This window comes from Hylobates moloch, unplaced genomic scaffold, assembly GCF_009828535.3.
Source record: "Hylobates moloch isolate HMO894 unplaced genomic scaffold, HMol_V3 SCAFFOLD_2, whole genome shotgun sequence".
NCBI classification, from domain to species: Eukaryota; Metazoa; Chordata; class Mammalia; order Primates; family Hylobatidae; genus Hylobates; species Hylobates moloch.
In genome coordinates this window covers 66,814,953-66,841,206 of record NW_026652277.1, presented here as the reverse complement: position 1 = coordinate 66,841,206, position 26,254 = coordinate 66,814,953, and the positions used below count along the sequence as shown (strand labels likewise).

Sequence of the window (26,254 nt, the reverse complement as noted above, 5' to 3'; positions counted from 1 at the left end):
GGTCTTGAATGCTTATGTAGAAAAAGAAACCAAACTGTATTTGTGTATGATGTGAATTGGTTTTGCCCAATACAGTCTTCAGCAAATTTTCCATGACTTAGGAGATACTTCCTTAATATTCTATATATGTATTCTAAATTGATATTTTATTAAAGTTTTCAGTGGAGCATATAATCCCATTAGTGCTGGGAAGCAGGAAAAAGTAGGTCACTTTGCTTTATTCTTCAAAACCAATTAACTGTAGAGTTCATGAACAATTGAATACTTGGAAGTGCTACATGTTAATGAATTTTCCAAATACATATTAAAGTGTACAACCATGTTAATTTTCTTTTCTTTTTGTGTAGGATCCCAATGAAGATACAGAATGGAATGACATTTTAAGAGATTTCGGCATTCTTCCTCCTAAAGAAGAGTCAAAAGACGAAATTGAAGAAATGGTTTTACGTTTACAGAAAGAAGCAATGGGTATGGTTGTAGATTTGGTGGGCTGGATGATGGGAATAATACAGTTAAGTTAGTAGTAAGGTATTTCATGAACATAGTGGGAGAGAGGACATTAGAAATCATTTAATATAGGCTGGGCATGGTGACTCACGCCTGTAATCCCAGCACTTTGGGAGGCTGAGGCTGGCGGATCATGAGGTCAGGAGATTGAGACCATCCTGGCTAACACGGTGAAACCCCATCTCTATTAAAAATACAAAAACAAAATTAGCCGGGTGTGGTGACAGGTGCCTGTAGTCCCAGCTACTCGGGAGGCTGAGGCAGGAGAATGGCGTAAACCCAGGAGGTGGAGCTTGTAGTGAGCCAAGATCGCGCCACTGCACTCCTGCACTGCTCTGGGCAACAGAGCAAGACTCCATCTCAAAAAACAAAACAAATAAACATTTAATATAACCCTCAACTACTTTCAGTATTTGGATATGACACCTAAAATGACTAATTTCACATGTTGAAAATCACATGCTAATTAATAACAGAGCTGAAATATCCTGGTGCGTAACCAAGTGAGCTTTCTTCTCCCAACATGTCCCTCTACCTTATTACCATATATTTGATCATTCTTTATAGTATGTATTATTTATCAAGATTTCCAGGTACTTGAGGGAAATCTAAATTTATGAAATCTAATTGATTTTCATACCTAGTTTTAAATGTAGCCTGTCAGTTCTATGAACTTTGAGGGAGTAATACTTTAATGTTATACTTTCTGTACTATGTATAGCTTTTTTTGGTGGCTGGCTGCTTTATGTTTGTTTAAAGATACTCTTTTTTGTTTGTTTGTTTTTTTGAGACCAAGTCTAACTTTGTTGCCCAGGGTGGAATGCAGTGGTGCGATCTCAGCTCACTGCAACCTCAGCCATTCAGGTTCAAGTGATTCTCCTGCCTCAGCCTCCCGAGTAGCTAGGATTACAGGTGCTGCCACCACACCTGACTAATTTTTGTATTTTTAGTAGAGATAGGGTTTCACCATATTGGCCAGGGTGGTCTTGAACTCCTGACCTAAAGTGATCCACCCACCTCAACCTACCAAAGTGCTGGGATTCCATCACACCCGGCTGTTTAAAGATACTGTTGATCTCCTTTGTATAAGACAGTTTTTTCTAGACATTGACTGTATAGTAAAAAAATTTTTAAACAATTTGATAATCTATAATTTATGTTGTTTTAGTGAAACCATTTGAAAAGATGACTCTTGCACAGCTGAAGGAGGCTGAAGATGAATTTGATGAAGAAGATATGCAAGCTATTGAAACATATAGGTACAGTGATTCATTTGGGTTAATTATAAATTTTTGAATGAAGTATTATAAGAATAAAACTAAAGAGATTTGTCCTGTCAAATAGATTTTACAAAGAACAAAACTAATTTTTAAGTAACATTTTGAAACTCCCTTTATATAAGATGGAATTTTATTACATCATTACATCATTTTTTCTTAATATTTTGCCTTTGATTTAATAGAAAATTATCCAATCATGTACAATATAACTTCATCAAGCTACATATGATTAAAGTGGAAAATAGCAATAAAAGGCCAATAAAAAGATGGCCATGATTTTCTTTCTAGCATGATGTCTGTCAAAGGTGACTATCATTTCATGAATAATTAATTATTATTCTTAAACAAATTATTTTAGAAACTAGAACAGGTTCATAGATTTCCCAACTTACTTCACAACTAAAATAAGTTGGGAAATGTATGAACCTGTTCTAATTTCTAAAATACTTTTTACAAGACCAGTATTTATCCTGATACTAAAACCAGACAAAGACATCACTAAAACAGAGTACTACAAATATCCCTCATGACTGTAAACAATAAATCTTTAAGGAAATATTAGCAAATTAAGTCCAGCAATTTAAGGAAATAATAAATCTTGATCAAGTAGTATTGGTTGCAGGAATGCAATGCAAGGTCATTTTAACAATAAAAAAACAGTGGACCAAGCACAGTGGCTCATGCTTGTAATCGCAGCACTTTGGGAGGCCGAGGCAGGCAGATCACCTGAGGTCGGCAGTTCGAGACCAGCCTGACCAACATGCAGAAACCCTGTCTCTACTAAAAATACAAAATTAGCCGGGCATGGTGGTGCTTGCCTGTAATCCCAGCTACTCCAGAGGCTGAGGCAGGAGAATCTCTTGAACCCAGGGGGCAGAGGTTGTGGTGAGCCAAGATTGTGCCATTGCACTCCAGTCTGGGCAACAAGAGTGAAACTCCACCTCGAAAAAAAAACAGTGAATTGGGGCTGGGCACAGTGGCTCATGCCTGTAATCTCAGACTTTGGGAGGCTATGGTGGGAGGATTGCTTGAGGCTAGGAGTTACAGACCAGCCTGGGCAACATAGTAAGACCCTGTCTCTACAAAACAAAAATAAAAATCAAAAGCCACCAGTGAATGGAGTTAGAACAGCAATACTCCAGGAGCAATGAGCAGATATAGCACTCAGATCTTTCTCAGGCAGGGTGCGGTGACCCACACCTGTAATTCCAGCACTTTGGGAGGCCGAGGCGGGTGGATCACCTGAGGTCAGGAGTTTGAAACCAGCCTGGCCAACATGATGAAACCCGTGTCTTTAAATTAGCCAGGCGTTGTAGCACATGCCTGTAATCCCAGCTACTTGAGAAGCTGAGGCAGGAGAATCACTGAACCTGGGAGGTGGAGGTTGTAGTGAGCCAAGATCTTGCCATTGCACTCCAGCCTGGGCAACAAGAGTGAAACTCTATCTCAAACAAACAAACAAACAAAAAACAAATAAATACTATTCTCTAATAACAGGAATCAGTGCTCCTTAGTGAACTGCTTGATCCCACGGTGTGTGTTAGGAAAGTATAATATGAATATGAAGCATCTTATGTGTAAGGAAGTACTTAAAAAAAAAAAAAGTCTATAAAATTGAAAAAAAACAAAATTATATGATAGATTGTAAACAAAAAGAAAAAATTATAAAATCCATATGATAAAAAATTTGGAAGAAGTAATCTCTGTCCCTTACAGAAGAATTTTAATTAATAAATGCAAATGAAATTAGAGAAATAGAAAAATCACCATCAGAACAGTGGTAATTTCCTATGGGTAAGATCCAGTGATGGATGCTAAAATGATTGGTTGAAAGTTTAAACACAAACAGGATATTCCATAATTTCAAAGAATTCTTCCCCAAATATTTAGTAATTATAAAGGAAGAAATAGTAAGTTTATAGGCAGATACTATCTTAAGCAAATGATCAAGGCTAATATCACCAGTAAAATATGCTGGGAGGTGATCAAGTAACTCCTGGTACGTTGTACTGAGAAGGACATATCACCTCTGTGGTATCGTTTGCAGTAATGCATAACTTTAATTATAAGAAAACTTCAAATAAACCCTAATTGAATAACTCTTTAAAAAAAAAAAAGCCCACTAATGAGACATCAGGGAAAATAGCAGAATAGGAAGCTCCAAAAATCCATCTCTACCTAATCAAAGATTGTACTAGCAGGAACTGTCTGAAGTGACTGTTTTAGTACTCTGGAGAATATCGAATGCTTGTAGTTTCCAAGTGAAAACTTGGCTGGTAAATGGCAGTATCAGTTGATTTCAGCCCTCAGTTCAGTAGCAGCTGTTCATACTCAACCCCTAGCTCCATGACAGGCAGCTGACAACCTGTATTTCTGACACAGCTTGGCAGAGCCAGGGTGGACAATAGGGACCTTCTTCTTCAAATATTGGGGTTCTGTGTTCTTATTACAGATTGCTGCTTCTGAACATGGATGTACAGGGACAGAGGCTGACTGCCATTGTGTGAACCCCCACTGGCTCAGGCAGCTATCAGAGAATTTAAAAGAGCTATAACCTTTTTTAAAGATTCGAAACCAACTGTGCTTTGGGGAAAATATAGAAAGCCAATGCATTTACTCTGGGGAAGATGCAGGCTCACAAAATACCTGAGAAGACCTTAAAGCTTATACCTCAGAATGATCCCCAGCACAAAGACAGCCTACAACAATTAAAACAAAAACAAAAACAAAATCCTGGCAAAAGAGGAGAACTTATTTCCAAAGTTACCGTGTTATAGGATTCAAATGTCTAGTTTTCAACAAAAATCACAAGGTATACACAAACAAGAAAGTATAGTCCATTCAAAGGAACAAAATATACTGACAGAAAATGTACTTGAGGAAGCCCAGAAGTCAGACTTACTAGACAAAGACTTTAAGACAATTATCTTAACAGATGCTTAAAGAGCTAAAAAGATAGGAATATAATGTATGATCAAAAAGAGAATAGCAATAAAGAAATAGAAGTTAGAAACAGGAATAAAAGATATTCTGGAACTGTGATAATAAGAAATATATATTTGATCTTTGTCCCCAGTTCCTGACACAAACATACTTGGAATTTGCTAGGTGATAAAAGTACCTTTGGTATGCTCATGAGATGATCCTTGGTGGAGGGGATCCTAGTAGCTTTAGGATGAGGGCTGGTTGCCAGAGGAACCAACCATGTAATTAGAAGGTTAGAACTCTTAACACTATTCCCTGCTCTCTGGAGAGGGGAGAGGGGCTAGAGATTGAGTTAATCACCAGTGGCCAAAGATTTAGTCAATCATGCCTATCTAATGAAACCTCCATAAAAACCACTAAATGATGGTGCTGTGGTCTGAATGTTTGTGTCCCCCCCAAATTCATATGTTGAAACCTAATCCCCCCCACAAGGTAATGGCATTAAGAGGTGGAGCCTTAGGGAGGTAATTAGGTCATGAGGGCTCCCCCTTTATGAATGGGATTAATGCTCTTATAAAAGAGACCTGAGAAGGCCAGGCACAGTGGCCCATGCCTGTAATCCCAGCACTTTGGGAGACCAAGGCAGGCAGATCACCTGAGTCAGGAGTTCAAGCCAGCCTGGCCAACACGGTGAAACCCTATTTCTACTAAAATACAAAAATTAGCTGGGTGTAGTGGCCTGTACCTGTAATCTCACCTACTCGGGGGGCTGAGGCAGGAGAATTGCTTGAATCTGGGAGGCAGAGGTTGCAGTGAGCCGAGACTGTGCCACTGCACTCCAGCCTGGGCAACAGAGCAAGACTCTGTCTCAAAAAAAAAAAAAGGACTGAGAAATCTGGAACATGCTTTTTTTTAAATTTGTTTTGCCAATCTTTGCCTTTAGTTGGAGATTAATCACATTAATTTAAAATTCACTTACATTTAAAGTACTATTAAGGAGTTGCTTCTGCTACTTAGGTGTTTCCTGTATTTCTTATATAATTTTTGTTTTTTAAGTCTTCCATTACTGCTTTCTTTTCACAGTTAGTTGATTTTTGTAGTGTACCATTTTTATTTCCTCCTTCTTTCATTTTCTGTGTTATCTTTTAGTTTTTTTCTTAGTGATTATCTTAAGGATAAAAATTAACATCTTACAATGGCCTACTTTGAATAATACCAACTTAGAGTCAATAGCATGTAAACACATCTCCATCCTTCTCCTTATTTGTTAGTGTCACAGACTACATTGTTATATATTGTGCATCCGTTAACATAGATTTATTATTATTGCTTTATGTATTTACCTTTTATATCATACAGGAAAAAAAGAGAAGTTAGAAACCAACTCTAGGCCAGGCATGATGGCTCACGCCTGTAATCCCAGTGCTTTGGGAGGCCGAGGTGGGCAAATCGCCTGAGGTCAGGAGTTCGAGACCAGCCTGGCCAACAGGGTGAAACCCCATCTCTAAAAAAATACAAAAAATTTAGCTGGGCATGGTGGCACACGCCTGTAATCCCAGCTACTCAGGAGGCTAGGTGTGAGAATTGCTTGAACCTGGAAGGCGGAGGTTGCAGTGAGCCAAGATCACGCCACGGCACTCCAGCCTAGGCAACAAAGCAAGACTCTGTCTCAAAAAGAAAAAAAAAGAAACCAATTCCAATAATGGCTTTTACATTTTCCTATGTAAAAGCCAAACGGTAATACTGGCTATTATATTTCCCTATGTAGTTAATTTCACCATGTTCCTCGTTTCTTCATGTGGCTTTGGATACTATCTGGTGCCCTTTCATTTCAGCCTGAAGGACTCCTTTCACATATTTTTTAGGCAGGTCTAGGTCCCTTGGTGTTTTTTTTGTTTTTATTTTTATTTTTTAAATCTAGGAATGCATTAATTTACCCTCATTCTTGAAGCATAGTTTTGCCAAATATTGAATTCTTGCTTGACAGTTGTTTTCTCTCAGCATTTAAAAAATATCAACTCACTGCCTTTTTGTCTTCCAAAATTTCTACTGAGAAACTGGCTGATAATCTTATTGAAGATCCCTTGTATGTGATGACTCGCTTCTCTCTGCTTTCAAGATTCTCATTGTCTCTTCTTGCCTTTCATTAGTTTATGATGTATCACCATGTGAGTGTCTTTGAGTTTATCATACTTTTATCATACTTGGAGTTTGTTGGACATCTTGGGTTTCTAGATTCATGTATTTCATCAAATTTGGAAAGTTTTCAGCCATTATTTCTTAAAATATTCTTTATGCTTTTTTTCTCTCTCTTTTCTGTTGAGATTCACACAACATGTTTGTTGGTCTGCTTTGTATCATCCCACAGACCCTTTAGGCCCTGTTTATTTTTTTCATTCTTTTTTTTTTCTGTTCCTCAGATTTGATCATTGCAGTTGTCCTATTTTCAAGGTTGCTGATTCTTCTCCTTCCTCAAATCTGCTTTTGGAACTCTCCAATGTATTTTTTTTTAATTTTAGTTACTGTACTTTTTAGTTCCTCTGGTGTGTTTTACTCATACCACTTCCGACATGAAATGTTGGGGCAGGTTCCCCCACAACCAATTCTCCAACTTTCTGGACACCAACTGGGTGTTCTACAATTCACTTCAATTCTGACACTAACTATTGGAGTTAGGGAAGACCCTACATTGGGAGACTACTTCATACACACTAAGGTGGTTATAATAAATAAGTTGGTGAAGATTGGAACCCTTTGAATTGCCATTGGGAATGTAAATGGTACAGCCACTTTGAAAAACAGTCTGGTGGATCCTCAAAAGGTTAAATATAAAGTTAGCATATGACCCAGCAATTCCACTTCTAGGTATATACCCAAGAAAATTCAAAACATGTATAGGAATGGCCATATCAACATTATTCACAATAACCCCAAAATGGAAACAGTCTAAATGTCATCAGTTGATGAGTAGATAACCAAAAGTGATATATCTATATAGTGGAATACTATTCAGCCATAATTGAAATGAAATGAAGTACCAGTATGTTCTACAACATGGATGAAAACATGCTAGGGGAAAGAAACTAGTACAAAGAGTCATAGAGACAGAACGCAATTATTGGTTACCAGGGCCTGGGATAGGGAATAGGGAGTAACTACAAATAGATATGGGTTTCCAGGGCCTGGGATAGGGGATAGCGAGTAACTACAAATAGATATGGGTTTATTGCAGAGTGATGAAAATGCTTTCGGATTAGTGGTGATGGTTGCACAACTCTTTGATGCTTATCCTACAGTTCTCCTGAGTAGCTCTCCTCCAGGTGATGACTATGAACCTGGGCTGTTTCATTAGGGGCTACATAATCTCAGAAACCTTTACATCCAGTTGTGTGAATCAGAAAGTGTGAAAGGTCACGTGGGACATTTTAGGGGTGAGTCATTGAAATGTATATATCACTTTACTCATGTGGCATGGGTTGTAATCTAATCTCATGACCCTAACCCAACTGCAAGGCAAGCTGGCAAATGTAGTCCTCCAGGTAAATGTAGCTTCCCCAGAAGAGAAAGCTATAATGATGATCACCCTACCTGTCTCTACCACAGAGATTAAAGAGCGATACCATAAATAGAAATTCTTTTATTTGCATATTCCACATCAAAATCACAAATTTAGTTGCCACCAAATTATGGCATTATTTTTATTTCTGTACCTGAATGTTTAAAAATATTACTTGTTCTTAAGAAATTCTGTACTTATCTTGCTAGTGCTGATTTAAAGCAAATTCCTCATTTAAAGTAAAAACAAAACAGCAAGAAAGTATTTTTTAAAAACTAGTGATAAATGGGAGGCTGAGGCAGGAGAATTGCTTGAACCTGGGAGGCAGAGGTTGCAGTGAGCCGAGATCATGCCACTGCACTCCAGCCTGGTGACAGAGCGAGACTCTGTCTCAAAAACAAACAAACAAACAAAAACTAGTGATAAGCTAAAGTAATGGAACTTTTTTTTACTTGATAAAAATTTTAACAAACATTAAAAGTTACTATTATGAGAAAAAGATGAATTGTTCACTATCATCTCTGTTTTTTTTGTTGGGGGGAGGAGGACAGAGTCTTGCTCTGTTGCCCCAGTTGGAGTGCAGTGGCCCAGTCTCAGCTCACTGCAGCCTCTGTCTCCTGGGCTCAAGCGATTATCCTACCTCAGTCTCCGGAGTAGCTGGGACTACAGGCACATGCTACCACGCCCAGCTAATTTTTGTATTTTTTGGTAGAGACAGCGTTTCACCACGTTGGCCAGGCTGGTCTCGAACTCCTGACCTCAACCGATCTGCCCACCTTGGCCTCCCAAAGTGCTGGGATTACAGGCTTGAGCCATGACACCAGGCCCCATCTCTGTTATTAAACACCATACAATAGGTCCTCGCCAGTACCTTAGGACAAGATTTTTTTTTTAAAAAGATGTAATATTCAAAAAAGGAGAGACAAATGTTATTGTGTAGATAATTAGCTGTAAAATAACAAGGGAGTCAGCTCAGAAGCTCTTCTAGCTAAAAAGATGAAAAAAATTTATACATAGCAATAAACAAATCTGCAGTATATTGTTTGTGGCATATAATACTAAATTGGCCTTTTTGACATATATTCCCCTTTCTCTTGGCGTATTCCAGTACCATGGAAGCTAAAAAACTAAAAGGATATTTCTCAGACTTTATTGTGGTAAAGAATATGATTTAGACATTTCACTGGGGATGTGAATTCAGAATTAAGTGGGGAAAGAAGTAGAAACACACGGCCGGGCGTGGTGGCTCACGCCTGTAATCCCAGCACTATGGGAGGCCGAGGTGGGCAGATCAAAAGGTCAGGAGATCGAGACCATCCTGGCTAACACGGTGAAACCCTGTCTCTACTAAAAATAGAAAAATTAGCCTGGCGTGATGGCGGGCGCCTGTAGTCCCAGCTACTCGGGAGGCTGAGGCAGGAGAATGGTGTGAACCCAGGAGGCGGAGCTTGCAGTGATCTGAGATCGCTCACTGCACTCCAGCCTGGGCGACAGAGACAGACTCCATCCCAAAGAAAAAAAAAAAGTAGAAACACACAAAGCATCCATTTAGTTGGTACTAATCTAGAATTTGCATCATGGTTTTGGAGCCATTATTCTTTTTTTATTTTATAATTTCAACTTTTATTGTAGATTCAGGGGATGCACATACAGGCTTGTTACACTGGTATATTGCATGATGCTGAGGTTTGGGATATGATTGATCCCGTCATCCAGGTATGGAGCATAGTATCCAATGGAGCCGTTATTTTGGCAACAGTTTCTCATCCTCAGATTATTACTAAGGAGATAGGTTTCTAGCGACAAAAGTTGTTACACTGGCTTTCTGATTCTCAGAATAGTTTGATAGTAAAGCCAACAATGGAGTGGTAGTTCCAGATTCTCTAGTTTCTGGATTGTGGTAGAGAAAGCCTTGGCATACCAGTTTTGCATGTTGTTCTGGGAGTCATTCCTGGTATCCCAGCCTAGAGCCTGCTCCTTCTTTTTATTGGGTTGATAAAGCATTTAATTCCCCCATATTAAGCTCTTTTCTGCTTAAAATAGCTAGTGGGCCTTCTGTTTATGCAACTGAATCCCAACTGATAGGCTTGTTAGGTGAAAAATGCAGGCCATTGAACACTGTGTGAACTTCTAATGGCAAACCAGCCCATGTATTTACTGTTCTCCCCTGCCCAATTCCACTGAAATAACAGAGAAAAATGAGAAGGAGGAAGAAGTGGAAGAGGGGAGGAAGAAGTGGAAGAGGGGAGCAGGAAGGGAAGTTGTTGACAGTTGCACCATTAGAGCATGGTGTCATCACTGGAACAATAATATTTTGAAATTTCTGAATGATATTAAGCCAGTAAGATCAAATTGCAGGAAGTTAGATACTCGGTGCAAACAAAGTAGGGCTCCCAGAAGAACTGTGGAGTAACTCTAGGTTCCAAATACCTGGGCCAGTGGAGGAAAAATTGAAGGACTTCAATTTGAAAACTATGAGAGGTCGCCAGCCTTGGGTTACTATCCTTGGCATTCTCCTCTAGGTTTGATTTTGCTTGGATTACTGGTTATGTAAAGTAAGAGGCTTTACTTGAAATGTTTCTAGCATGGGAGGGAAATAAGGTCAAAATGTTTTATAATGTACCCAGGGTTTTGTTTTTATTCAAGTGTGTCAGGATATGGTTGCTATTGAAAGGATAGTTGGTTACTCACAGTTTCCAAGAGGAGGGGTGCATGCCACATCATGCCACACAGGGGCCATGCAGTGAAGCACCTGGATTGATCAGAAGTCAGAAGGAGCAAGGGGAAAGCATGGGCATAAAGCTTTTATTATGGTTTCTGTGGGAAAAGCATGACAAGGCAGGGTAAGCAGCGTTAGGATTGGCTAGTTTCAATAATTTTGGTGGGCTCTGGGCTGTAGAGGCTATCTGTAGTTGTTTGGTACCTGGCCCTGGAATGATTAGGGCGGGGGATCATGGCTCAGTCTGATAAAGAAGTGATTGAGGGTATGGGCCCTAGATTGATTGGTTTGTGTTTGAAGAGTGTTTGCTATGTCATGGAGTTCACTAGCCCTGGGAGGGGCAGACTCTACAGAATCAGCAATGTGTCAGATGCCAGAGCATCAAGAATACATAAAATAAGAAAATATGGTTAATACACAGAGAAAGAAAGGGAGTAAATACTCCCAGCGAACTTAGAGGTATAGAATCATTAAATGTTAATAAACTTGCAGACAGTCAGAAACCATTTAGATTTGCTTCATGAATCCAGGCACTCAACAGCGAAATTGTCAAATTATGTAAATGTTGAGAGAGTTGGTTTTTTAAACAGTTTCAAGGTTCTCTATGGATAGATAAATAGGTAGCAACATTTATTGAATGCTCGCAATGTGTCAGACACCCTGCTAAGAAATTTACATGTATTATTTCATTTTTTTCCCAGTAATCCCTTGTGAGTAGCTATCAGTATTATTCACATGTACAGTTAGGGAAACTGAAGTGTAGAGAGATTAAATAACTTGCCCAAGTTTATGCTATTAACTAGTACTGGAACTGGCATTTAAACCCAGTGTAGTCTAAGCTTAGAATCCAAGCTCATAATCACTCTCCTCTACTACCTCTCTATCTATAATAAATCTATATTTATAACAAGTAATTACAAATATCCACAAAGGCTTCGAAGTGAAGATCATCTTAGCATGATAGTTACTAACATTTAAATGGGGATAATAATAGTACTGGCTTTGTAACATTTTTACAAGGATTAAGTTCATTAATGTTATGTATTTAAAATAGTGCCTGGCAACGTAGCAAGCACTTGGTAAATGTTGGATATCATTATTCTCCTTAATGAAGTATTCAACTTATACATGAGAATTTGTTGGCACAACATCTAGATAAACTCTCTATAGCTATGATTTAAACCTAGTCTTAAATACAAACAAATTTAAAAGTCAATAGCAAACTTCTTATACTTTCCAATATCCATGATAACACAAATTTGCATATAAAAAGAGAAATTGGCTTTATAAGATCATTCATGGTTATCCCATCATTTAAAGTGTTTGATATGGATAGGCATTATATTCATTGCCCTAAATTGTTATTACATATGAGAATGACCTTAAGAATATGACAGTATTCTTATGTAATTTAATTTCATGTTTTAATTAGAAAGAAGCGGTTACAGGAATGGAAAGCTCTTAAGAAAAAACAAAAATTTGGAGAATTAAGAGAAATTTCTGGAAATCAGTATGTGAATGAAGTCACAAATGCAGAAAAAGATGTGTGGGTTATAATTCATCTATACAGATCGAGGTAATTACCGTAGTATTTCAAAATGTTCATATACTACTATTTTAAAAGACATATTTTTGGTCTTAAGGTTTTACAAAGTGTATACAGTACTCAAGAAAAAGCAACTATATATTGCACACATATACATCCATAGAGTTTTTGATAGTCATTGGCTTCAGGGATTAAATTAGGTATTTTAAGATCTCTTCATTTCTAATTTCAGGAACTTGTCACACTTTTTAGAAAAATAAGCACTCTTTGGTAGTTTTGTTAAAAACTTTTTATTATAGAAAATCTCAAAAACAGAGAAGTAGAAGGAATGAGAAAATGAACACTCTAAATATCGACCATACAGATTCAACAAGTAACCTTTTGCCATATTTATATAATTGTTTCTGTGTGTGTGTATATTTGCATTTGTAGAAAGTGAACCGAAAGTAAACGGAACATAGCATGATGATTTATTCCTGTGTACTTCAGCATGCACCTTCAAAACATAAAGGTGTTGGAAAGAAAAAAATTCTATTTCCTCTACCCATTTTAGGTTTATTGGCTGGGGCCCTGCAAATTGGACTGACAAGAGACAGGTTAACAAGAGAAAAACAAACAGAAGTCTATTAACAAGTGCATTACACATGCACATAGGAGAGCTCAGTGATAAGTAACTCAAAGGGGTGGTTAGAACTTGGACTTATATAGATTCTTAACAAAAGAACAGCAAATTTGTAGAGAAGTGATAAGACAACAGAAAGGGTCTCTGAGCTTCTAGGAGTGACAAACTGTGGGATGGTAAATACATGGGTGAAACTATGTATTCAACTTGTTGAATCTATATGGTCGATATTTAGAGTGTTTAATTTAATAGAAATTAAAGGTTGTTTTAGCAAGGTTTGTTATATAGATTCCTCTGGTGCCTCACTGGGATGATAAGAATCTAGAGCTTTATCCAGTGATTAAGAGTGTCCTGCCCTTCCTGGTAGAGACAGGAGTGAGGATGTTACTGGGTGGAGAATATTCTTCTTGTGTCTGTTTCTTTTCAGTTGTCTTTAGCTGAAAATAATCCTTATGCCAGAGTGGCTTATTTTGGTGTGGCATACTATGAATCCCTTCAAGAACGTTCTTCTACATAATCACAATACCATTTTCTCACCTAACAAAATTAACAGTAATTCCTAATACCGTCTAATATGTCATCCTTACTCAGATTTTCCCGACTGACTTAAAAATATCTTTTATGAATACATATGTTTTGGACAAGGAGTCAATCAAGAATTATGCAGCACATTTAGATATATCAGCTCTCTGAAGTCTCTTCTAATAGAACAATTTCCCTGCACCCCTGCGCTCCCCCATTCCTCCAAGACAGTTAATTTAAAAATACCTGGTTGTACTAAGTGTAACCCGCTGTGCCTAGGCCTCACCAGTCTTGCCTAGTAAATGGGGAAAGTAGACTTTTGAATGTTTCTCTCATTCAGTCCTTCTAGCTTTAGGTCCCTACCCCTCTGCCTCAGGGCTATAAACCATTCTAGGAACAGAGACCATGACAGCAACCTTCACTGTCCTTATCTCAATTTCTGAATAATAAATGTTTTTATCTTTAGGTCCTCGGGGAAATTATATACAGAGCAATTTATGCAAATTATAGCCCTGTATATAACCCTGTATAGCCTGTATGGCTATACTTTGCAGTTCCTGAGTCAAATTTTGACAGGACAACATGCCCCATAAAAGAAAACGTCCCATAAAAGTTATTTTATTATAACTAAAACTCTTGGTAGATTAATTTTTAGGTAGTTTTAAAGTCTGTAAAAGAATGTGTTGACCTAAAAGGAAGAGGCTGAGGCACAAAATATAATTTAAAGAGTTTACTTGAGCCAAAGTGAGGATAGCTGCCCAGAAGACTAAAACCCAAGTAACTTTGGATATGATCTCCCTTTAGCCTTTGTTATGAGCAGGTTTGTGAAGACATAAAAGGAGGACAGGGAGTGGACTGATACAAAGTTGTTTGTCAGGAATTCTCTTTGGCTTAAGGAAATAACATTGATTAGTGATTGACAATATATTGTTAAGCTATAAAAGTTACAGTGCCTGAAGTATTATTGGGTTGATTTATAGCTACTTGCAAGCAATAGCAAGCAGTTTCAAGAGATGAATACATAGGTCAAGGAGGGAGTAGGTTGTAATTCTCTCTTTTTATTTTTGATACAGGGTCTCAGTGTGTTTCCCAGGCTAGAGTACAGTGACAATTGTAGCTCAATGCAGCCTTGAATGCTTGGGCTCAAGCAATGACTCTCCTGCCTCAGTCCTCCAAGTAGCTTGGACTACAGGTCTGCACCACCACATCTGGCCAGGTTTTAAAATTTTTTTGTAGAAATGGGGTCTTGCTATGTCACCCAGACCGGTCTCAAACTCCTGGCTTCAAGTGATCCTCCTGCCTCAGCCTCCCAAAGTATTGAGATTACAGGCATGAACCACTGTGCCTGGCCTGCTGTCTCATTTTAATGACTCCGTGGGGGTAAACATTTAAAAGGACTTGCATTCTTCAGAGAAAAGTTATTTCCTGAAATCACACTTCCATATTACCTATACTATTTATTTGGTTAACCAGTTTGTAAATGCTGCTTGTAGATCTCACAAATAAGGATGAGAAACATGCACATTTATAAAACAGGGATCTGTTTGTGGTAAATATTATATAGTAAAGTGGTTTACTGAATGTTTTTTCTGATCCCTGTGTGGTTAGCAGAGTAGATATGGCTTCTAAGTAAAATTATCTAGTTTAATGGTTACTTCCAGATAAATTACTAGTTTTTAGAAATAATTTTTTAAAAATTCATAAAGAGGTTAAATGTGTTTTAGTCTGCTTCAAATTGTATGCTTTGATAGACTCAAAAAGAAGGATGTGGTTTCATAATACTTTAAGTATTTGTGACCTTCTCAGAAGGTTTTTCTGGGCCACTCTAAAGTAGTTACATAGGAGTTTTCTGGACATTAAGAAAATACATTCCTGGGGCTGGGTGCAGTGGCTCATTGCCTGTAATCCCAGCACTTTGGGAGGCCGAGGCAAGAGGATCACTTGAGGTCAGGAGTTCAAGACCAGCCTGGCCAGCATGGTGAAACCCCATCTCTACTAAAAATACAAAAAAAAAAAAAAATTAGCCAGGCTTGGTGGTCCATGCCTGTAGTCCCAGCAATGTGGGAGGCTGAAGCAGGGGAATGGCTTGAACCTGGGAGGCAGAGGTTGCAGTGAGCCAAGATCGCGCATTGCGCTCCAGCCTGGGTGACAGAGCAAGACTCCAAATCAAAAAAAAAAAGAAAAAGGAAAATACATTCCTGTGTTGGTATAAAACATATATTTTGAAAATTAATCTGTAATAATCCAAATTTATAAAATATAACAGAAAATAATTGTGTTAAAAATATTCTTTAGAAAACTTTAGTTTTTAACAATGGATTTACTGGCCAGGCTCGGTGGCTTATGCCTGTAATCCCAGCACTTTGGGTGGCCGAGGCGGGCGGATCACCTGAGGTCGGGAGTTTGAGACCAGCCTGGCCAACATGGCAAAACCCTGTCTCTACTAAAAGTACAAAAAAATTAGCCGGGCATGGTGGTGTGTCCCTATAATCCCAGTTACTTGGGAGGCTGAGGCAGGAGAATCGCTTGAACCTAGGAGGCAGCTCTGCAGTGAGCTGAGATCACATCACTCTACTCCAGCCTGGGCAACAGATCGGGACTCCATCTCAAAAAAAAAAAAAAAACAACAACAAAAAAAATGGATTTACTTACAGCTTTTTAATATTGTAAAGTTGAAGGACAGCTGTTAATTTATGTTTTTGTAACCACCAAATGGGTTCATTTTGCCTGCTGCCCACATAGAGCCAATTTATCAAGACAGGAGAATTGCAATAAAGAGTTTAATTCATGCAGAGCCAGTTGAACAGGAAACTAGAGTTTTATTATTACTTAAATCAGCCTCCCCCAAAATTTGGAAGCTGAGGTTTTTCAAGGATAGTTTGCCAGAATGGGTACTGCTGATTGGTTGGGAATGCAATCATAGGGATGTAGAAAATGATCCTTGATATGGTTTGGCTGTGTCCTCACTAAATCTCATCTTGAATTGTATTTCCCGTAACCCCCATTTGTCGTGGGAGGGACCTGGCGGGAGGTAATTTAATCATGGGGGCAGTTACCCTCATGCTGTTCTTGTGATAGTGAGTGAATTCTCACGAGATCTGACGGTTTTGTAAGGGGCTTTTCCCCTTTTGCTCAGCACTTCTCATTGCTGCCACATGTGAAGAAGAATGTGTTTGCTTCCCCTTCTGCCATGATTGTAAGTTTCCTGAGGCCTCCCCAGCCATACTGAACTGTGAGTCAGTTAAACCTCTTTCCTTTATAATTACCCAGGTATGTCTTTGGTATGTCTTTATTAGCAGCATGAGAACAGACTAATACAGTCCTCACGTGTGCTAAGTCTGCTTCTGTATGGGGCCACAGGACTGCTTGGTGGGTCCAGGTAGTGGCATCAGTCATCAGAAATGCAAAAACCTTAAAAGATATATAAAAAAGACCAATCTTAGGTTCTACAATAGTGTTGTTACCTGCAGGAGTAATTGAGGAAGTTGCAAATCTTGTGACTTCCAGAATAATGGCTGGTAATTAAGTGTGTATCTTAGCAGAATTCAGGCTCCTCTCATCCTCCTAACCTAGTCTTCCCTTAGCTTTACAAAGGTGGTTTTAGTTTTGGGGAAAAGCTATTATCATTTAAACTGTAAACTGAATTTCTCCCAAAGTTAGCTTGGCCCAAGTCCAGGAATGATTCAGGGCAGTTTGGAGGTTAAAGGGAAGATGGGGGTTGGTTAGATCAGATCTCTTTCACTGTCATAATTCTCTCACTGTTAAAATTTTTACAAAGCTGGCTTCATTTTTAGCTACTTTCTGTCAATTTTATAAAAGGGTGGTGTTTGTTTTTTGATTAGGCTCCTAAATTCTATAATTTCAATGCCTCTTTGCCATTAAATTGATAGGATTAGACCCACTTTTTATCCAAATGAAGGCTTAGCCTCCTTAAGGTGCCTTAGAGGGATCTAACTCAACCTGGACCAGTAAGCCTAATGATTTAGCTTTAAGTCAGTCTTGTTTCTGGTTTTATTTAATCTTATGCCTGTACCCCAATTCTAATTTGGGGCTTTTATATTATTCGTATACCCAAGTGTATATTTTGAAGCTTGAATACCATAAATAGGCTCTTAACTTGTTTTGTGATGTTAGAGGTCTGCCTCATATTTTACAGCTCTTCTGGGGTTAAAATTCTGGCCCTGAACCCCAACATCAAATTTGTTCCCCTACTACTTGCTGTCAGAACTGTCTTCAGGCAACCCTTTCTCCCTGCATCACAATCTGTTATGCAATATTCTCTTAATTCTATACTTTTCACTGCCACCAATACCTACCTGCCTTCTGCCATTCACACTACTGACCCACCCCACAAATATCTGTTGTACCACTGACTGAGCTTTCATTCTGACAAAATTTCTAATGAAAATTATAAAATTTCTCTGAATTAGATATTAGTGGACTCATTTCACCTTGAAGGAAATCAAAATATTTTACCCTAAGATATACTTTCTTGACATATTTTGAGATGGGTGTTCAGAGAGCCAGCAAAACTGAAGTAACCCCGTAAAGCTGTCTTTTGTGGAGGAGATTTGCAACTGTAGAGAACATCTGCATTGATGCAGTCAGGCCTTCTCTGAGGGCCTTCCCTTGTCTGATCTAGGACCAAAGTTAACTGAGAATCTGATGCCTTTAAAGGTCTAAAAGAAATATTTACCATCTATTCTCTTTGAGGGCTGCTACCTGTAACGTTTCATCTACATAACAACATCACTTTTGCTAGCCAGGCCTGCTCTTCTCTGCCTCCCATAGCCTGTCTTGTCACTGTAACCTGATTTACCCCAATAACATGTTTTTGGCCATGCCAGAGCCTCCATTCTTTCTGTAGCCTCAAGATGGCATATAAGCTTCTGTACCCCATTGGAGGGTTTAGGTAATCACTTTGTGTTTCCTCTCTCATGTGCATGTTAATAAACTTGTGTGCCTTTTCTCCAATTAATCTGCCTTTTGTTAGTTGATCTTTCAGTGAACCTTCCTTTGGAGGGCAAAGAAGTTTTCCCTTGGCCCCTAAAACCTTGCATTTGTTAGTAAAGACAGGGTTTCACCATGTTGGCCAGGCTGGTCTTGAACTCCTGACCTCAAATGATCTGTCTACCTTGGCCTCCCAAAGTGCCGGGATTATAGGCTTGAGCCACTGCACCCAGCCCAAATTGAATATGTTTATGTAAAATGGAGAAAGAGTCTTTGGAGAAGGAAAGATGAGAAAACAGGAAAAGAGGGGAAGCAGAATAACCAACAAAGGTCTCAAGGGAGATGGAAGGAATGTGGAATAAAGTAGAGGTGAAGGGATTCACTTGAAAATTTGATAAACTGGGAGAAAAGGGACTAATCGATCAAGGAGTGTGATGAGAATTAAGTGATAAAGCAGGAAGAACTGAGGTTGTGGTCACACTTCCAATCAATATTAAATTTCTGGTAAGGAATAGTTCTGGATAATGGGGCCACCAGGATATGGCATGGAGTGGGATTCCAAAGACTGGAAGAAGTTTGTTGGAGTCAGGAAATACAGTTCTGCATATGGTAAACTCATTACATGGAAAGAAGCTCATGATGGCAACAAGGGTTGGGACCCTTTTGTTTCAACTCAGAACTACAAAGGATTTCCTAGAAGTGTCCTGTTTTTTTGTTTTTTTCCTACAAACTGGGAACCTGCTTGAACCAAACTGATGCTCAGTTGGATGTAGTTTCCCTAAGTTAAGCATCAGCTTGCCATGGTAGCTAGCTTCATTCCCAGGCTAGAATGATGCTTGCAATAAAAACCAGAGGACTCTACATACAGTTCTTCATTGCGAAAGGTAACAATACAGGATGATAATAATATGCTTTTATATTAATCTAAGATATTTTTGCCATGGCAATATTTTACTTATTTCATTAGACTGAGATGAGTAGTCCATTTGTTAAAGATTGTGTGTACTGTTTCTCTTTTTAGCATCCCAATGTGTTTGTTGGTTAACCAGCATCTTAGTCTTCTAGCAAGAAAGTTTCCAGAAACTAAATTTGTTAAAGCCATCGTGAATAGCTGTATTCAACATTACCATGACAATTGTTTACCAACAATTTTTGTTTATAAAAATGGTCAGATAGAAGCCAAATTCATTGGAATTATAGAATGTGGAGGGATAAATCTCAAGCTGGAAGGTAATGTTACAAATTTTGTTTATAAAAATGATAGGTGAAAACATCCACAAACTAACAAGTATCCTGAATGTTTACTTCCTTAGTACCAAGGTTTTTTCCTTGCTTCTAGTCGTCTCTTTTATATGCCTCCAGATTAATTTTCCTATAGTAATACTCTAATAACACCCCCTTGCTTAAAATCCTTAATAGTTCTCTGTCTCAAGTAAATTAAAAATTTAGAATCTTCTCCTTTAGAATCTCCACCCACCTCTCCAACTATATTTCTCAGTGCTTGCTAGTTTCTGTTCCTGTTAGGCTAGTCTTCAGCCACAACCCGCAAATATATGTTACTCATTTGTGCCATCACACTTTTTTACACATTCTCTGCTTGTACCTAATGTATTCTACCTTTCTCTATTATCCAAATCCAAACTTTATTCCTTCATGAGTCTACTCAATTTTTATTTACCACATTATGTAATATTGGACCAATTCGTAATCTTTTTCTTCTCTACTGAATTTCTGTAGCATATATTCTCAATGCATCTTTCTTTTCACTTATTAGCATGATATCTAATTTTGTCGATGAATCAATTCCCTTTGAATTTTATCTTCCTAAAAAGTGCAGGGACCAGGCCTCCTATTACTTTATTTTTCTTAGCACACAACACAAGACTTTCTATTTTTATCTTCTTTAATTGTTTTTACTTCCTAAGGTCATTTCTTTGATATATTCATTTTTTGGCACTGCTTTAACTCGGTTTTACAAAACTAAAAATCATTTTCTCTCACCATTGTGTTAAAGCCATCATGAGTGGCTGTTTTCGGTTTTTGTTCTTTTTTTTTTTTTTTTTTTTGAGACAGAACCTTGCTCTGTCACTCAGGCTAGAGTGCAGTGGCATGATCTTGGCTCACTGCAAGCTCTGCCTCCCTGGTTCAAGCAATTCTCCCTGCCTCAGCCTCCCGAGTAGCTGGGATTACAGGTGGCCACCACCACCCCTGGCTAATCTTTGTAATTTTTAGTAGAGATGGGGTTTCGCCCTGTTGGCCAGGCTGGTCTTGAACTCCTGATCTCAGGGATCTGCCCACCTCAGCCTCCAAAAGTGATGGGATTACGGATGTGAGCCTCTGCCCCTGGCTGGTTGTTTTCAACAGGCATTCTTTGACTCTTGTCAGTCCCCCAAAGTTGTTTTCACCCTTACCGAGACCTCTGATACTTTAATTGTTCCAGAATTTTCCCATTTTTCTTTTAGTCTTCTAAGGCCTTTCCTTGCTTCACCACCTTGTTTTTGTAGCTTGGACCTTTTCTTTTTAATTAAAAAAATTAACAACATAAGAGTACATAAAAGAATACATAGAATAATAATATAGTAAGCATTCATGAAATCATTATTGTCTTCTCTGTTTGGGATGCTATAATAAAAATACTGTAAACTGGGTGGCTTATAAACAAGAAACTTTATATTAATATCTCACAGTTCTGGAGGCTGGGAAGTTCCAGATCAAGGCGCCAGCAGATTTAGTGTTTTGTGAGGGCCTGTTCTTCATAGATGGTGACCTCTTCATTGACCTCACGGGGTGGAAGGGGCAAACAAGCTCCTTTTGGCCTCTCTGTTCACTCATTTCATTGATGAGTGCTCTGCCCTCATGGTCTAATCACTCCCAAAGTCCCCACCTCTTAATACCATCACCTTGGGGATTAGGATTTCAACATACGAATTTTGGGGAGACACAAACATTCAAGACCATAGTAATTACCAAAAGTAACAAATGTGAACATTTGTTTATGCTTACTTCAGCTATTTTTTTGAGATAGCATCTCACTCTGTCACCCAGGCTGGAGTGCAGTGGCACAATTATGGCTCACTTGCAGCCTTGACTTCTCAGGCTCAAGTAATCCTTCCACTTTAGCCTCCTGAGTAGCTGGGACTACAGGTGCCTGCCATCACACCTAACTATTTTTTAAGAAAAATTTCATAGTAGAGATGGGATCTCACTATATTGCCCAGGCTGGTCTCAAACTCCTAGGCTCAAGTGATCCTCCTGCATTTGACTCCCAAAGTGCTGGGATTGTAAGCATGAGCCACCATGCCTGGCCTGTTTGCTTATCTTTTAGAAACACATTGCAGATAAAGTTGAAGTTACCTGTATTTCCATACTTAGTCCTGTTCCCCTCCCTGCTTCCTTAGGGGCAAAAACTATCGCGAATTTAATGTGTATCTAGTCCCCCCCGCTTTTTTTTTTGAGAGAGATATCATTGAAATTTATTGGTGTATTTTAAACATTGTAGTAGAATATGCATAACATAACATTTACCATCTTAACTATTTTTCAGCATACAGTTCAGTGGAATTAAGCACATTCACATTCCATCACCATCATCCATCGCCAGAAGTTTTTTCATCTTACATAACAAACTCTGTACTCATTAAACAAAAACTCCTCAGTCTCCAATTGCTTCAGCCCGGGCAATCACCTTTTTAGATTCTGTCTCTATGAATTTGACAGCTCTAGATACCTCGTATAAGTGGAATCATATAGTATTTGTCCTTTGTGACTGACTTATTTCACTTAGCATAATGTCCTCAAGTTTCACCCATGTGGTAGCATGTTATCAGAATTTTTTTCCTTTTTAAGTATATCTTGTGTATCCCTTCATCTGTTAATGGACACCTAGGTTGTTTTCACCTTTCGGCTACTGTGAATAATGCTGTTATGCACACATTTGTACAAATAATATGCTCATCTCCATTTTTAATTCTTCTGGGAATATACACAGAAATGGAATTGCTAGATGATATGGTAATTCTATTTTTAATTTTAAAAGGAACTATCTGGTCTTATTGTTATGCTTTAAGTATATCTATAGAAATAGAAGGAATAATTAATTGCAAAATTGAAAGTATTTAATAAAGGGCATTATATTGTAGTATCATTCTGCAACTTGCTTTTTTAAAAATCTCAACCATAGTATTCAGAATCTCTTGTTTATTTCATATATGTCTGATTCAATAACTTTATCTCCTGTCTAGCATTCTATAATCAGCTATTCCTCAATTTATCATTCCCCTACTGTGAGAAATGTGAGTTGTTTCCAATTTTCCCATTATGAACAATTCTGCTGTGACCATCATTGTGCCCACCTGTAAAAATTTCTCAAGGATATATGGAGAATTGTGGGATCATAGGGTATACACATTTTCAACGTCACTTGATAGTTGATAGATTGCTCTGTAAATGAAAGTATCAATTTATCCTTCCATCTGTGTTTGAAGATATATCCACATCTTCACTAGTTCTTGTTAATTTTAGACTATTGGTTTTTTGGTCAATCTGATGGATATGAAGTGGTATCATTTCATTGTTTAAATTTGGATTTCCCTGATTACAAGTGAGGTTATGGATTTTTTCGTATGCATTAGTCATTCTGATTTCCTCTCCTGTTTATATGCTTTGTCCATTTTGTCATTTGTGTTTTTTCATTGATTTATAAGAGTGCGTGTGTGTGCATATGTTGTTTCATTGATTTATAAGAGTGGGTATGTGTGCATGAATGTGTATGTAAAGTTCTGGATACTATTTTTGTAGTATTACTAATATATTCTCACCAATTATAGCTTATCATTTCGATTGTCAGATAAAAGTTACGATTTGGCATAGTGAAAATTATTAATCTTTTTCTTTATTTTGCACTTTTCGTGCTTTCTTTTCAAAACCTTTCTGTACTCCCAAGGTGAAAAATATATTCTCCTATACTTTCTTCTAAGAGTTTTAAAGTTTTGTTTTTGAGCTTAGGTCTTGAATAACATTGGGCTTTTCTTTTGTGTATGATTTGATGTAAGGTATTGTATTAGTCTATTTTCACGCTGCTAATAAAGACATACCTGAGACTGGGTAATTTATAAAGGAAAGAGGTTTAATTAACTCACAGTTCAGCATGGCTGGGGAGGCTTCAGGAAACTTACAATCATGGCAGAATGGGAAGCAAATGTGTTCTTCACATGGCAGCAGGAAGGAGAAGAATGACAGCCAAGTGAAGTGGGGAAAAAGCCCCTTATAAAACCATCAGATCTTGTGAGAACTCACTCAGTATCAAGAGAACAGCAGGGAGGTAACAACCCCCGTGATTCAGTTACCTCCCACCCACAACACATGGGGATTATGAGAACTGCAGTTCAAGATGAGATTAGGGTGGGGACATAACCAAACCATATCAGGAATGTATCTACTTTTTTTCTGCAAGAAAATGCAATTGTTTCAACACCATTTATTAAAATTTCACTTCATTCTTTTTTTTTTTTTGAGACGGAGTCTTGCACTGTTGCCCGGACTGGAGTGCAACGGCGCAATCTCGATCTCGGCCCACTACAACCTCTGCCTCCCGGGTTCAAGCGATTCTCCTGCCTCAGCCTCCTGAGTAGCTGGGATTACAGGTGCCTGCCACCACGCCCAGCTAATTTTTTTTTTTTTTTTTTTTTTTGTATTTTTAGTAGAGATGGAGTTTCACGATGTTGACCAGGCTGGTCTCGAACTCCTTACCTCAGGTGATCCGCCCGCCTCAGCCTTTCAAAGTGCTGCGATTACAGGTGTGAGCCACCACGCTTGGCCAACTTGTTTAATTTTATAGGCTCACAGCTGGAGGGAAATGTGCCTCACTATGAATTGTGTCTTGAGTCTTACCTATATCTGATTTAGATGAGACTCTGGACCTTTGAGTTGATGTTGGAACAAGTTGAGACTTTGGGGGCTACTGGGATAGAATGAATGTCTTTTGCATGTGAGAGGACATGAATTTTGGGGGCTGGGGTGGAATGGTATGATTTGAATGTGTCCCCCAAAATTAGTAATCCCCAGTAAAACAGTGTTGAGAAGTGGGACCTTAAGAGGTGATTAGGTCATGAGGTCTCTGCCCTTATGAATGGATTAATGTCATTATTGCAGAAGTGGGGTTGTTGTCATGAGAATGGGTTTGTTTTAAAAGTGAGTTCAGTCCTCTCTTGCTCTCTCTCACTCACCTTCTCTAACTCACTTGAATTCTGCCATGGGATAACCTCAGCAAGAAGGCCCTCACCTGATGCAGGCCCCTCAACCTTGTACTTCCCAGCCTCCAGAAGTATAAGAAATAAATCTCTGTTCTTTATAAATTACTCAAGTCTCAGGTATTCTGTTATCACAAAACAGACTAAGACCCAGTTTAACCATAATTTCTCCCTTTAAGTATAACTTTGCTGTATCCAATGTGTATTTTGATATTGTAGCACTTTTACTGTCACCCGGTTCTAAAGACATCATCAGGCTGGGCGTGGTGGCTCACGCCTGTAATCCCAGCACTTTGGGAGGCCAAGGTAGGGGGATCACTTGAGGTCAGGAGTTCAAGACCAGCCTGGCCAACATGGTGAAACCCTGACTCTACTTAAAAAAATAACAAAACTTAGCTGGGTGTGGTGGTGTGCACTGTAATTGCAGCTACTCAGGAGGCTGAGGCATGAGAATCACTTGAACCTGGGAGGCGGAGGTTGCAGTGAGCCAAGATTGTGCCACTGCACTCTAGCTTGGGTGACAGAGTGAGACTCTGTCTCAAAAAAGAAAAAAAAACTATAAATAAATATATCATAAGTATATGGTAATATTACTAAGAGTCAACTCCTGTTTCATATAGATGAAAAATTATTCATTTTTTCAAGATTTTTAACTGAATGATGGGTTATTTATTACAGAACTTGAATGGAAGCTAGCAGAAGTTGGAGCAATACAGACTGATTTGGAAGAAAACCCCAAAAAAGACATTGTAGATATGATGGTATCTTCAATTAGAAACACTTCTATTCATGATGACAGTGATAACTCCAACAGTGATAATGATACCAAATAGAGAGAAATATTAGCTTTTAGTATATGTGTACTGAATGTTTTACTTATGACTGCTTTTATAATTAGGGATCAGAAAAGTCATAAATAGATTTATTTTCATTTTGTATTAGAATTATGGCATATATGTCTCATTTTAAAAATTTTCAGGCATTTCAGAATATTCATTGCCTCTGAAAAAAATAGAATTTGGCAGCTGGGCGTCGTGGCTCACGCCTGTAATCCCAGCACTTTGGGAGGCCAAAGCGGGCAGATCGCCTGAGGTCGGGAGTTCAAGACCAGCCTGACCAACATGGAGAAACTCTGTTTCTACTAAAAATACAAAAATTAGCTGGGTGTCATGGCACATGCCTATAATCCCAGCTACTTGGGAGACTGAGGCAGAAGAATCGCTTGAACCCGGGAGGCAGAGGTTGTGGTGAGCCAATATCGCGCCGTTGCACTCTAGCCTGGGCAACAAGAGCGAAACTCCATCTCAAAACAAAACAAAACAAAAAAACAGAATTTGTGTTAAGCCTTTAGTATTTTTCTGTGGTTTATCCTTTTTCTA

General features: G+C 38.5%; 1 protein-coding gene across 1 annotated transcript; it reads left to right on the top strand.

Moving 5' to 3' along the window:
* Positions 1 to 342: 342 nt before the first annotated feature.
* Positions 343 to 25,819, top strand: PDCL2 (phosducin like 2). Its single transcript, XM_032166732.2, has 5 exons — positions 343 to 468; positions 1,676 to 1,766; positions 12,420 to 12,563; positions 19,649 to 19,857; positions 25,554 to 25,819. Exons 1-5 carry the CDS (start codon positions 438 to 440, stop codon positions 25,706 to 25,708), a joined length of 630 nt encoding a protein of 209 aa, XP_032022623.2. The 5' UTR covers positions 343 to 437; the 3' UTR covers positions 25,709 to 25,819.
* Positions 25,820 to 26,254: the final 435 nt, after the last annotated feature.

Excerpts from the sequence above, each read along its gene's own strand:
- PDCL2 (XM_032166732.2), top strand. The coding sequence starts at position 438 with ATGGTTTTACGTTTACAGAAAGAAGCAATGG. Across the intron at positions 1,767-12,419 it reads CAAGCTATTGAAACATATAG|AAAGAAGCGGTTACAGGAAT; the intron begins GTACAGTGATTC and ends TGTTTTAATTAG. Across the intron at positions 12,564-19,648 it reads ATTCATCTATACAGATCGAG|CATCCCAATGTGTTTGTTGG; the intron begins GTAATTACCGTA and ends TTCTCTTTTTAG.